This window comes from Gobio gobio (assembly GCF_949357685.1).
Source record: "Gobio gobio genome assembly, chromosome: 13".
Taxonomy (NCBI): domain Eukaryota; kingdom Metazoa; phylum Chordata; class Actinopteri; order Cypriniformes; family Gobionidae; genus Gobio; species Gobio gobio.
The window spans coordinates 26,622,074-26,636,678 of record NC_137106.1 but is presented as its reverse complement, the minus strand read 5'-3'; the positions used below and the strand labels follow the sequence as shown (position 1 = coordinate 26,636,678).

Here is a 14,605-nt window from a genome sequence, read left to right as displayed (position 1 = left end):
GGGAACAACCAGGTATGTTTAAGTATCCTGAACACCTGGCACGGGCGTCCTGAGGAGAAATGGAACCCTCAGACCTCTAGCTTTCTACAGGTGAGCCAAATCCCGTTCGTTTGTAGTTTCTCTTATAATCCTTGGGTTTTTTAAAGTTGTCCTCGTCTCTCCTGCTCATGCTCATTAGTAAGGAAGGATTCACTTCCAATACCGATTGCACAAGTGAGGATGGTTATTTTTGGTTGATCTGAAGCGGTGTAACGCTGGAAAAGGCTGCCTCTCATTTCATCACTTTTGGAGAACATTTAGTCATATTATCGTCACCTACACATCGACCATTAAGCATTTACAACATTCCCATCCAGGTTTCCCTACAGTAATTATCTGCCCACATCTCAGCCCCTCCTCCCTCTCCCCCTTCATCATACCTCTCTAAATAATAGGCAGAGGAGCTGTTTCCCCCTGTAATATTGATCTGATCAGGCGCTGCCCCCCCCCCCTCCTCCTCCTCTCGCTTGTGCTCGTGTACTGCTGCCAGCAGTTCATAGAAATGTCTCCATTGATTAGTCCTACAGTTAGTGTCCAGCCAATCAATACATTTAAATCAGGCAGTGGGACAGTAGTGCTTTGGTCAGAGAGAGCGGTGTACTCTTTACCTCTTCCACTTGATCTGTGTGTCTTTCCTCCCTGGATTTCTAACTTGTGTGTTTTTGTGTGTGTGTATATATTTTAGGTGCTGGTATCAATCCAGTCTCTGATCCTGGTGGCTGAGCCATACTTCAACGAACCCGGTTACGAGCGTTCACGGGGCACACCGAGTGGAACGCAGAGCTCCAGAGAGTATGACGGAAACATCCGGCAGGCCACCGTCAAGTGGGCCATGCTAGAACAGATCCGCAACCCTTCACCCTGCTTTAAAGAGGTTAGATGTCATCCATCACAAATACACTTGGACACTTGTCAGCTCATGAAAGGGCGCCAAAGGTTCACGCATTGTAGGAACCTTTTTCCTTGTCGAAGCAGAGACCAGGAGACGTTGTGATATTTTTCAAGCAGAAGTTACTCTTTATTGAGACACGCGCTGTGCGTCGCTGTTGTCATCCAAGTCTAACTAGAGGAGTGTTACTTTGTAGTTTATTTACATTCAAGGGGGAGGGATACATACAGTAGAGGTGGAGACGATCTAAACAAAGCATGCAAATGCAGGAATCAGCCCGTTCCTGGCATTTCCCCAGCCCTGATCGCCCATACCTTCACATTATTATAGAGACAAAGGCACAGCTGTGCCTTGATCTTGTCATGCCAAATGGTCAGGAAGTGCATGAAGACAAAAGGTTAATGTCTCAGACACCTGGGCTGCCAGACTTGATCTCCTTAGAATGTCATCATCTTTACCTCAAAATAAAAAATAAAAAAACAGAAATCACAACATATGATTTTTTTACTATTTATTTGTATGATACAGCTGCAAATAAGTATTTGAACACCTGTCTATCAGCTAGAATTCTGACCCTCAAAGACCTGTTAGTCTGCCTTTAAAATGTCCACCTCCACTCCATTTATTATCCTAAATCAGATGCACCTGTTTGAGGTCGTTAGCTGCACAAAGACACCTGTCCACCCCATACAATCAGTAAGAATCCAACAACTAACATGTCCAAGACCAAAGAGCTGTCCAAAGACACTAGAGACAAAATTGTACACCTCCACAAGGCTGGAAAGGGCTACGGGGAAATTGCCAAGCAGCTTGGTGGAAAAAGGTCCACTGTTGGAGCAATCATTAGAAAATGGAAGAAGCTAAACATGACTGTCAATCTCCCTCGGACTGGGGCTCCATGCAAGATCTCACCTCGTGGGGTCTCAATGATCCTAAGAAAGGTGAGAAATCAGTCCAGAACTACACGGGAGGAGCTGGTCAATGACCTGAAAAGAGCTGGGACCACCGTTTCCAAGGTTACTGTTGGTAATACACTAAGACGTCATGGTTTGAAATCATGCATGGCACGGAAGGTTCCCCTGCTTAAACCAGCACATGTCCAGGCCCGTCTTAAGTTTGCCAATGACCATTTGGATGATCCAGAGGAGGAATGGGAGAAAGTCATGTGGTCAGATGAGACCAAAATAGAACTTTTTGGTCATAATTCCACTAAACGTGTTTGGAGGAAGAAGAATGATGAGTACCATCCCAAGAACACCATCCCTACTGTGAAGCATGGGGGTGGTAGCATCATGCTTTGGGGGTGTTTTTCTGCACATGGGACAGAGCGACTGCACTGTATTAAGGAGAGGATGACCGGGGCCATGTATTGCGAGATTTTGGGGAACAACCTCAGTTAAGAGCATTGAAAATGGGTCGTGGCTGGGTCTTCCAACATGACAATGACCCGAAGCACACAGCCAGGATAACCAAGGAGTGGCTCTGTAAGAAGCATATCAAGGTTCTGGCGTGGCCTAGCCAGTCTCCAGACCTAAACCCAATAGAGAATCTTTGGAGGGAGCTCAAACTCCGTGTTTCTCAGCGACAGGCCAGAAACCTGACTGATCTAGAGAAGATCTGTGTGGAGGAGTGGGCCAAAATCAAAAATGGGAGAACTTGCAAAATAGCAGGGTGTTCAAATACTTATTTTCCTCACTGTAATACAATATTTATATATACAGGGCTGTACGTTAACTTTTTTTGCACATAGCACTGGTGCTACAGAGGTTGAAAGTTTTGTAGCACAGCCCACAAAATTGTAGCACGTGTACAAAACATCTGTTACCATGTCTGAAAAATGCAAAAAGTGCTATACAATACAAATATTTAAGAATAAAAATAATAATAACAATTATTATTATTATTATTATATTTTACAGAAAACATAAATCATTAGAAAGGTCTAAGGTTTTATAATAAAATATTAAATGACGATAAAAAAATGTGACTGTAATGTCTTAATTTTTGTCTTATCTTATGTACTCACTGAGAAAGGAAAAAAGTACTGTACACATCTCTACACCACGAATCTATCACTGTACTACAGAATATTATAAAATAATATACTTTCTGCCTCATTCTGTGATGTGAAGCCTGTCAGATTACAAAAGGAGGTCATTTCAAACACTCGATTAAATGTTCTCTTTTGTTGGACAACAGGTTTGTAAACGCTTCTCATTACAAGTTTGGAAAGAGGTTGTTGCTTTTTTCTAATACACATTAAGGGGGCTTTAACACTGGGCACGTTTGCTGTGGTCATGTCCAAACACGATTGTTCCCGGCGCCCCCCGCAGCGCTGGTCTGGTTTCACACTCAACTTGACTCAATCGAACCCTGGTGCACTTGTTCATCTTACGTCATCAAAAATGTGCACAGCGGATGATAGAAAACACACTGCAGTAAATATATTGTTTTTATTAATTTGGTGCTATTATGCACAGCTGGGTAAACGACTCTTGGGTTTACTGTATGTGCGTCGCATGAAGTTCATTTGTTGCCCTGATTGCACGGGTATGCGCCAATACACTAGTATCCGAGGTAAATCATCAACACCATCATCCCTTACATGTGTTTTTATTGAACTAAATACATTGTAATACGCTCAAACACATATGCAGGTTACGTTTCTTCCTGAACAAATGCGCACCCGAGTCCGATTCACGTGAATCGCGGGACAGTTCGAGCACCACCTCCTTCAGAGTCTCGGGTTCGGTGCACATCGAGCCCGCGATTGACAGCTTTTATTAGCAATTTTTCATGCAAACCGTGCCGCTTTTTGAACTAAAATGCCAATGACTCTATCTCACAGTGCATGCAGAGATAGAGCAGCATTTATTGCGAACCGATCGATCCACCCCTGAACAGTGCTACACTTCATCTGTACATACATTTATTTATTTATTTAAAAATTGAAGCGATTTTCATAATTTCACAAAGACAAATCTCGATTTTGGTTTAATTTCAGTCAATCGTGCAGCCCTAGATTAACCTCACAGGAGCACAAAAGAAATTCTCCCTTCACTCAAACGAGCTCTGTCTCACATGCTAAACTGTATCGCACGCGTGCTACTGGGGTAAATGTATTCATCGCACAGACCGATTTTTTTGACATATATGTCGCACTGTACAGCCCTGATATAGATATATATATATATATATATATATATATATATAATGTGTCAACAGTGTAATTACAAATGTAACTACAGAAATTAATTACAGATGTAATTACATGCAGGTATTTTTTAAAATGTATGTACAATTTAAAAACATGTATGTACACAATAAGTGCATTGTATCAAATGATTAATTAAAATGTTAGTACATAGTAGTTAAGGCCACCTAATATAAAGTGGGTCCCTGTTTTTCATGAAAGCGCTAAGAACCAGAATCTGGCCTTCCTAAATTTACAGTCAGGAGCCACTGCTGGTCAAGACACAGATCTGGAGAAGACTACAAAAAAATTCTGCTGCATTGAGGTTCACAGATGTAGCCTCCATAATCATTAATGGAAGTAGTTGTTCATGAATCCCTTGTTTGTCTTGAACTGTTAAACTGTTCTTCAGAAAAATTCCCCAGTTTTTGCAAATTCTGGTCACCCCCGTGTGAAAACTTTTGAACAGGATGAAGGTCCTCCACTCTTAATGCGTTGTGTTTCCTTCTGGAGCATCAGTGGATGTTTTCCCCTTTTTCAATAGTTTGTGTTTGAGTCCCTCAATTGTCCTCAGTGTGAAAAGATGGATCTCAAAATCGTACAGTCACAGCTGGAAAGGGTTCAAAATGCAAAAGATGCTGGAAAACCACAGTATTTGCGGGACCTGGAGGATTTTACTGAAGAACATTGGGCAGTTTAACTGCTCAGGACAAACAAGGGACTCATGAACAACCATCACAAAACAAAAACAAAAAAACAGCTGTGGATCATCCAGGTAACAACACAGTATTAAGAATCGAGGGTATGTAAACTTTTGAACTGGGTCAATTTTTGGACTGAACAGGGTCAAACATTTTATGTAAAATATCTTATTCAGAACAGTACTAGTGTTAGACCGATATATCGGCCGGCCGATATTTGCGATTTTTAAGTGTATCGGCATCGGCCGATACAAGGCTGCTGCATTCGCCGATATTTTTTTCCCTGCATTATTTACAGACAGGCGTCCACAGGCAGCTCTCACCGTCTTCAAACTGTCTTGCTCTCCCTCCCTCGCGCATATTAATCAAAATCAATTGAGAATTGACACAATGGTAAAAGGTCGAAAGACTCAAGTTTCAAGTGGAGCATTGGGAGATTTTTTTCCTGAATTACCACTGGTGTTGCTCTACAAGAGATTAAGTTAAGTGCACCTACACTCTAAAAAATGCTGGGTTAAAAATAACCCAAGTTGGGTGAAAATGGACTAACCCATCAATTGGGTTGTTTTAACTCAGCAATTGGGTTGTTTTAAGCAAACATTTTACCCAACCGCTGGGTCAAAACAACCCAATTGCTCGGTTAGTCCATATTCAAACCAACTTGGGTTATTTTTAACCCAGCATTTTTTAGAGTGTAACCATTAAATGACTAGGTTGTAAATAGTTTTAAAATTAAGTATAGTACAGTCAGTGTGCACTTTATTATGCTGCTTGCTTGTTGATACTGTGTGCAATAGTGTAATTATTTTATTTATGCTTAAATATTTATTTTCAGAATTTATTTTCACCACTGAACTCTTTTTTGTCTTGTTCTACCTCACCTGTTTTTACTATTTGTTAAATACAGTTTTTTTTAGTTCAATAAATGTTCCTTTTTTAAATTGTAAATTTTAAATTATCATCATGATCATTGTCTCATTTTTATGTTGTAAATTGAGGGAGCAAAAGCAGTATCGGCACCAAATATCGGCTCAAGAAAATCGGCAGCCCGTATCGATCATCGGCTAAGGCTGATGAAAAAAAATCGGTATCGGCATCGGCACTAAAAAATCCATATCGGTCGATCCCTAAACAGTACTAAATTAAAAATAACATGCATTTTGTATGATCCCTCTTATTTTGTTGAAATTATTAACATTTTGCAGATTCTGCAAGGTGTATGTAAACTTTTGACCACACACACACACACATCTATATAAAAACACCTGAGGTGATTTTTGTCCTCTGTCAGCAGCATATTTTGAATTTCCCTACCTTTTTTTTCTTTTCACTTTTAGATAGATAATGTTCCTCTCTACCCTCTCATCTTCTCCCCTTTGTTTTTTGATTTCCTTTTGTCCTTGATATGGCCCCAACCACCAGATAACAATCATCCATATGCTCAGTGAAAAGAGAAAGAGAGATAGGAGGAGCTGCCTGAATCAGAATATAAATGAGTGTTAAATATTGAGTTATTGAACGAGGGATAGGAATCATGAATGTGCTAACCCAAAAGTGTGCACTCATCTAATTACCAAACGTGAACTCCATGATCAGACTAAAAGCATGCATTGAACTCTAGGAATGCGGGTCATGCGTGTGTATTTATGAGTGATTACTCAAAATCAGGAGCTTCTCATGTAGAAGTAGCCAGATCAGACTACGGTGGCATCTCAAGTCACACTGGCATTATCCGTCCATGTCATCATTCCTAGCATGGGTATTTCAGCTGGTATTTGTGAGTTTGATGTCATGTCTAGCGGCTGCTTCGCCACCTCAGGCAGTTATGAGGCTGGTACATTACCTCTGTATCCCACAGTGGACACTAAACAGGCTGTTTCCATGGCAACCAGAGCATTGTTCGGAGGGATAAAAGGCTGTGGTGCTGTCATTTGGGCAGAACCAAGCCTACTCGGCATCGACTGCTGTAACACAGAAGCTCGTACAGGACTCATACTTACTGATGAATTATGTATCGCACAGATGGAATATGCATAGTTATGTGGAGTATTTAAATGTCATATTAGTTACTGAATATATAATGAAACTTGTTTAATACATTTTTAATAAACAAACATGCAAGGAGCTGAGGATGTATAAAATGTGTAGACTCTGTGTGGGCCTGAATATAAGGTATTGAGGGCAGTTTGAATCGTGGGAGCTTTAGGATGAAGCGGTTGTGTTGAGAAAGGGATTTGTCCCCTCAGACGTTTGCTTTCAGCTCCTGTCAGAGAGACCTGAGACGTCATCCATATGGAGATGGAAGTTAGTTTTGTCAGACATAAGTGCAGCAGAATCTTAAATAGCCTAAACACATGGACATTTAGGGTAATTTCCCAAACCTAGTCAGTTGCCTTCTACTACCTAAATAGGCAGCATCCTTACAGAAGATAGAACCTCATAATTGAAACTCCTCTCATAGTTGATTCTGATGATAGTTTAGACTTGCAGGCACAAATATGTAGCACAAGCAAATGTTGGGTAAAATTTTGTGATTAAAATACATTTATAAATACCAACATGCCAATTCTTTGTGTCAGCATGTCACATTTAGCTTAAAATAGTTTTTTTTTAATCAAATAAATTAAGTATTTAAAATCAGCATTTGCAGGAACATGTATGTAGCACACAGATTTTGGGTAAAATATTTTTTTAAAAAGAAAAATATTCTTGTGTTGAATGAATTTTAAGTATTTAAAATCAGCATTTGTTGGCACACTTATGTAGCACACACAAATTTAGGGTAAAATAGTTTTTTTTATCAATTATTTTTGTGTTAAAATCAGCATTTGTTGGCACATGTACGTAGCACACAAATTTGGGGTAAAATATTTTTTTTTACAAGAAAAAATGTATCTTATTTTTGTGCTGAATTAATTTTAAGTATTTTAAACCAGCATTTGTAGGCACATATGTAGCACACACAAATATTGAGTAAAATAGTTAATTTTTTTAAAACTTTTTTTTGTGTGGAATGTTTTTTTAATTTACTTTAAGCCCCCCACCCCCCTTTTTTCCAAACCAATACAGAAAAAAACATATACTTACAATACAATACATACTCATCATTACATAAGAAACACATTCTTGTGTACAAGTATATATACTTAAGCACATACATGGGTATACACTGGTCACATATAAATTATATTACATTTGTGTAAAACATTTTTACTGCTGCTTCTGCCATTGGATTATATGAAACCGTGTTTTGGAGTGTAGTACATCCACACAGATTCACACAAATATGCGATTTAATAAATAGTAGGACACGTAGCTATCTCTCTCTCTCACACACACACACACACACACACACACACACACAAAGAGCCAGTCACGCAGGGTAATAAATGGTGGGCTGTTGACGTCAGAAGAGGGAGAGGAAACACACACACACGCTCCTGCACAACAACCTTACACCGTAACTACGCTCATCTTCATTTTCTTTTAAATGGCATTTCTGTTACTAACCCTTTTTCATTTCTCTCTCTCTCTCTCTCTCTCTCTCTCCAATATCATTACACATGTTCTGTGAACTGAATGAATATGAAACAAACATGGCATTATGGGAGAGGCTGTAACAGTCACATGTCTGGGTGGTTGACCTTTTTGTGTTTGAGAGAAAGATAGATTTATGAAGGATGGATGAAGCGAGACAGCAAAAGAGAGAGAGATGTAAGGCCGGTGATCTGAGCCGGTGAGGTTGAGCTCAGAGCCAGCGAGTGATGTGCAGTGGCCACCGGGGTTTCCATGGCAACACTGGCAAGACCATCTATCACATGCACTCATTCCTGAATCCCTCTCGCCTGCGCTCGGTCTTTTCTCCCCAGAAGTTTGATCCGAACAGCGTCTCGCTTTTGCAAGCAGGTTAAAGTGCACGTCTTAATCCTGGGAGATTGTGTGTGTTAGCGAAGACACAACAGGTGGATTTTCCAGAAGCTGTTTATAAGGCTGTTTTTCCCACTAGATCTTTTGATGTGGATTCAAGAGTATTTTTTGTTGGAATCTTGTTACTTACAGTAAAAAAACAAGTGGCATCTTAGGTTTCCAGAATTTAATGTTTTAATCATTACATGATGGTACTTTTGCTAATTATATTGTTGTTAGTACTAATTAGTAATATAGTATATAGTAATATGAGAGGTGGTGGTCCAGTGGGTTAAACCACTTAACTGATATGCAGAAGGTTGCTGGTTCTATCCCAGCGGTCACCACCAGTGTGTCCTTGAGCAAGGCACTTTACTCCACGTTGCTCCAGGGGGATTGTCCCTGTAATAAGTGCACTGTAAGTCGCTTTGGATAAAAGCGTCTGCCAAATGCAAAATGCATAAATGTAATAATTTAGTTGGATTTCAATTCATTTAGAAGATTTTTGAGAATAATCACACAAATCATAAATTTTTGTTAAAACATATATTTGTTCTAAAAAAATTACACATTTATTTCCCAAACATTATGAGTTTGTTCAGTAAATATTACAAATTTGTTCTCATTTTGATTTTATTCTAGGAACATTACACGCATATTATCAACACATCAACTTTATTCTTGTAATATTCTAACTTTATTCTTTTTTTGCAAACCATGACTTTATACTCAAAACATTTCAACTATATTCTTGAAAAACATTGCAAATTTGTTCACGTAGCATTCCAGCTTTCTCAAAACATTTAAGACTTTTTTTCAAAACAAATCTATTCTTTAACATTACGACTTTACTCTAGAAAAATAATGATTTTACTCTAAAAGCATTATGAATATTTCTCAAAACATTACAAATGTATTCTCAACATTGACTTTCACGTACCATTAGAATTTTAAAGGGGTCATATGATGCAATTTCTTGTTTTCCTTACTCTTTAGTGTGTTATGTAGCTGTTTGTGCGTACATAAGATCTGCAGAGTTACAAAGCTCAGAGATATTCTTTATAAAAGTTAAGGCTCAGCCACACCTTCCTAAAACGCTTCGTTCAAACACACCAACACCAATCTACGTCAGTATGTGGGGGCATTTCATATGTGGGGGAGTTTCATAACAACCACCAAAATGTATACGGAAAGAAAGAAGGCGTAACTTTTATTCTCGCTGTAGGATTGTTGTCGCCGGCGCCGCCATTTCGTGAAGACACTGTTTTTCGTTGTGAAAGGCAAAGTACTTTGTTTGGCCTTCCAAAAGAGGGGACAATTACAAAACCGTGTTTAAGCTTTAGTTACAACACTCTTCCAGAACAGTATAACCCAAATATTCAACTATGTGCTGCGCATTTTTCGGAGGACTGTTTCTAGCACCAGGTAGAGCAGAGATTCTTTCTACATCTTTGTCGTTTATGTCAATATTGCTTTGGGAGCTGATGTTCCAAATATGGTAAGAAGCATGACATTCCCGCCACACGCTTAAGGTATTCATGCCAATCACAATGCACTGAATCGCTGGCCAATCAGAGCTCACCACGCTTTTCAGAACGAAGAGCTTTGTAAAGGCCTGTTCACCGGGATGATTTTCGCACGCATTTATCGTCGACGTTTAACGCCTCGTGACTAAACAAAGGGCGCCAATGTGAGTTTGCACACCAGCGCGCAAAACGCCAGGCGTAAAAGCGCCATTTAAAAAAAAAAAACGCCTAGGGTGAAAAACGTCACAATTCGTACACAAGGTGGTGTACAGGCCTTAAAACTGAAGCGTTTCAGAAAGGAGGGGCATAGAGGAGCAACAATAATATATGGTATGTGTAAAACATTTTTTTTACCTAAAACCATGTAAACACGTTGCATAAACAAAATACACAAAATATTATTTTTAGAACCATCAAATGACCCCTTTAAACTTATAATGCCACAACTTTATTCTTGCGATTTTGACTTTATTCTCAAAAAGTTGCGTTAATAATGTTGTGACTTTGTTCTTGAAATGACACTAAATGATAAGAGCATACATTGTTTAGATAACAATACTTTAAAATGTACTAATATCCACTATCATATACACATTGAAAAATCCTTTTCAAGTGGTACAAAGGTTGTTGTTTTTTTAAACATTTTTTAGAACCACTCCTGACGTCTGGGGAAACGATTGAGAGTTAAAGGTCCCCTTCTTCGCGATTCCATTGTTCAAACTTTAGTTAGTGTGTAATGTTGCTGTTAGAGCATAAATAATACCTGTAAAATTATAAAGCTCAAAGTTCAATGCCAAGCGAGATATTTTATTTAAAAGAAGTTCCCTTTCAAAGCCTACAGCGAACGGCTGGCTTGGACTACATCCTGGTACTTCCTTCTTTAATTACGTCAGTAGAGCAGTAGAACAGACTAACCTCCGCCCACAAAGAAACGCGAAAAAGGGGGCGCGGTCTTGTTGCTGTCCCACGTGGAGAAGCGGACGGTCGCGTGGAGAAAAGGAACTGTTGCGTTGAGTGTGTTTATCGCCATGTCATCGAGACGCTGTTATTTTCATCCAGGAGTCAAATCACCTTTGTTTGGCTTTCCCAGGGACGCTGTAGAGATTATTGAACGCATACATCTCTCCGTTAAGAGGCGTGACCTTTCCAACGTGCGCTAAGCTGCTGTCAAATTACAACACAGGAACCGCTTTCACGTGCGCTAAGCTGTGGTCGAATCACAGCACAGGAACCGCTTGCACAATCAGAACTCGTTACGTGTTTCTGAAGGAGGGACTTTATAGAACAAGGAAATCACCAGCCGTTTTTAGGACAGTGGAAACAGCGGTATACAGATAAGTAAATAGTGTGAAAAATACGGTGTTTTTTTACACGCGAAACATGAACACATGTTATATTGCACACTGTAAACACAATCAAAGCTTCAAAAAAACACGAAGAATGGGACCTTTAAATCTGGGAGATGTGAGTGATATTAACACTAACTACTCACCTCTTTAATAGACTCCGTGTGACATGTTTAGAAAACAAAGTGAGATGGAAAGGAGGAATATCTAGGAGACGCAGAATGAACGTGTGAGTCAGCTTTCACCTTTGGACAGATTCAGAGTACTACTAGGAAGTGTGTGTGTCTGTGTGCGCTCAGAGTTTCCTGCTGATGGTCTTTGTTACCGAAAAGGTCATTTAGTTTGTTTGTATTAACATGCGCGGACAGGCAATGACTGTGGTGCGATCGGTCATCTGGTCTTTATGAATCGAATAGGTCACTGGAGTTTCAATCCCAAGATCAGCAGATTTGTTTTCTAGTGCTACTAAAATTGGATATGTTTGGGTTTTGATTTATGGGCTCTACAGGAAGTGTTATACAATTCCCTTTTCCAAGAACACTGTTTTTTTTGTGCACTAACCTTGTGTGTGTGTGTGTGTGTGTGTGTGTGTGCGCGTGCAGGTGATCCATCGGCACTTCTATCTGAAGCGAGCGGAGATCATGGCCCAGTGCGAGGGCTGGATCTGTGATATTCAGCAGTACAGCAGCGATAAGAGAGTCGGCCGAACCATGTCTCATCACGCAGCTGCACTAAAGGTACACCACTGTGTTCACAGTCGTACAAATGTAAATTGTTTGTAAATCGTGCATTTGTTGTGTTTTGGAAACTGATTCCATGTGGTTTTTTTCGCAGAGGCACACAGCTCAGCTCAGAGAGGAGTTGTTGAAACTTCCCTGTCCTGAAGGCATGGAGCCGGACGGGGAGGAGTTTTCCGAGAAAAGCGCCTCGCTCATGGTGAAAGAGCTGCCCGGTCAGGACGCAGAGAAGCAGACGGACAGCCCAGACGCCCACTGTAGCGACGGCCAGCTATGATCCCCCTCTTCCCCCTGAAGCCCCGCCCACCGCCTTTGACTATCCATTGATATTGAAAAAAGACTGGATGGCTTTGGTGATTTAAGCCATCTTTTTGTCAATATTTGTATGTAAGAATCTAATTATGTAATAGCATAAAAAGAGAGGACAGACAAAACAAGGAAAATACGAGGAAATGATTCCGCTAACACCCACCGACACAAGACGAACCGCTGAAATCTATGCTGCGCCCTGAAGAAAACAAAGGAGACAGGAAAAGATCTTTTTATTTACTTGTAAAAGAGTATACCTTTGTTTTGTGCTTTTTTTTCCTTTATTTTCCCAAATTGTTAAATAACCACTGATTGATATGTTATTAAACTTGTTTATGTAAACAAAATGAAAGATGAAATCACAGTATATATAAGGGAACTGCCTTTAGTGGAGAATGTTTACCAAATGTTTTGTTTTTTTCTTTATTTTGGACTGTTAGTGCAAGGACAGTTTGTAAGTGAGAATATACTGGTCATACTTTAAGCGAACTATTTAAAAGAAAAAATGTAACACGCTCCCATACCCACTCTTGAGTTCCCACAATCCTCTGGTGACCCTCTGACAGTGCTTTTGGTTTCTACAGACTTGTGTACACTTCAATAATAAAGCCTGAAACGGACGTTCAGAAGTCCTCTGATGACTGGATGCTCTTGTTCAGGCTGATCAATAGCACGTTTTATTTTTTGCCCTCTCTCTGCTTTTAAGTGCAAGTTTAATAAATGCAACCTGTTTTACTTTGCTTGGAAATACTAATTAATGTGGTTCTGTAGATTGTGGTGACATGCGCACCGTTTTTAGTTCAGTTTTTAAGTCATTGTCACTTTACAAAAGTAAAAGTTTCTAAAATATGTACTAGACAATGAGATTAATTAAACATTTGAAGTAAGCAAAAAGTGCATATGCACATTCTACGAATATGGAGGCCTTGACCGTCTTGACTGTGTCCAACAGTTAGAATCATAATATTCCATAATTTTAACTTTAACTGATATTCAATGCATTCTATTGAAAGTCATTTTAAATGTACCAAAAAACTGCACTAATCCCTGTTGCCACAAGATTTTCCCTAAATATAATAATATAATAATTTGTAAAATTTATATAGCGCTTTTCTAGGCACTCAAAGTGCTTCACATAGAAGGGGGGAATCTTCTCAACCACCACCAATGTGCAGCATTCACCTGGATGATGCGACGGCAGCCATATTGCGCCAGAACGCCCACCACACACCAGCTGATTGGTGGAGAGGAGACAGAGTGATGAAGCCAATCGTATGTATATATGGGGATGAATGATTAGGCTACCTTCTGTTCTGTCACTTACTGCCTCACAAGTCATTAGTCTATTATCCTGTTTTCAGTTGATGAATGAACAACATTGTAGTGGGTCTCCCATGATCCAATAAATCGCAATTCAACTTTGTGTTTTGTTACTTTTGATATGAAACAAAATCTTAAATATAAAATTGTGTCTATTATATTACGAAATTCACAAAAGAAAAAAAAAAAACGTTTTGGTGCTGTTTAATGTGGCGTGACAGATCGAGCTGGCGTGGCGCAAGTCCAAGAGCGGCTTCGCGGAGCGCACGTGAACTGATCATCTCCTCAGCTAATACCAGTTACAGCGCGAAAAAACATGAATGAACATCTGAAGGTATGTTAAAAGATACAGTACTTTTTACCAGATTCCATATAATGTCTCATGTAATCGCTCAATCAGTGTTTTAACCATGGAAAGATTGTAAACAATGTCACATTTACCTCCGAAAAAAACGAATTCAGTGACCAAACTTGTTAGTCAGCCAGAACAAAATGAACTCTAAAGAGGAGCGTTTTGCTAAATATGTGCACCATTCGTAATAATTTTTATATTCTACAATATTTGAATTGGAGTAGAAATATAATTGTAAATTTAGTAGGCGATTATAACTTCCTCCAGTGTAATTTGTTTGTACACAA

At 39.4% G+C, this 14,605-nt stretch overlaps 1 protein-coding gene across 11 annotated transcripts in view; it reads left to right on the top strand.

The window, feature by feature from the left end:
* birc6 (baculoviral IAP repeat containing 6) overlaps positions 1-13,381 on the top strand; it is a 143,420-nt gene extending 130,039 nt beyond the window's left edge. For all 11 annotated transcript variants that reach the window (XM_079833066.1, XM_079833063.1, XM_079833067.1 and 8 more), the window contains 4 exons: positions 13-90; positions 725-913; positions 12,203-12,337; positions 12,435-13,381. In XM_079833066.1, coding sequence (XP_079689192.1) covers positions 13-90; positions 725-913; positions 12,203-12,337; positions 12,435-12,614 — 582 coding nt within the window. In that variant the 3' untranslated portion in view covers positions 12,615-13,381. The remainder of the gene's footprint in view (positions 1-12; positions 91-724; positions 914-12,202; positions 12,338-12,434) is intronic.
* Positions 13,382-14,605: the final 1,224 nt, after the last annotated feature.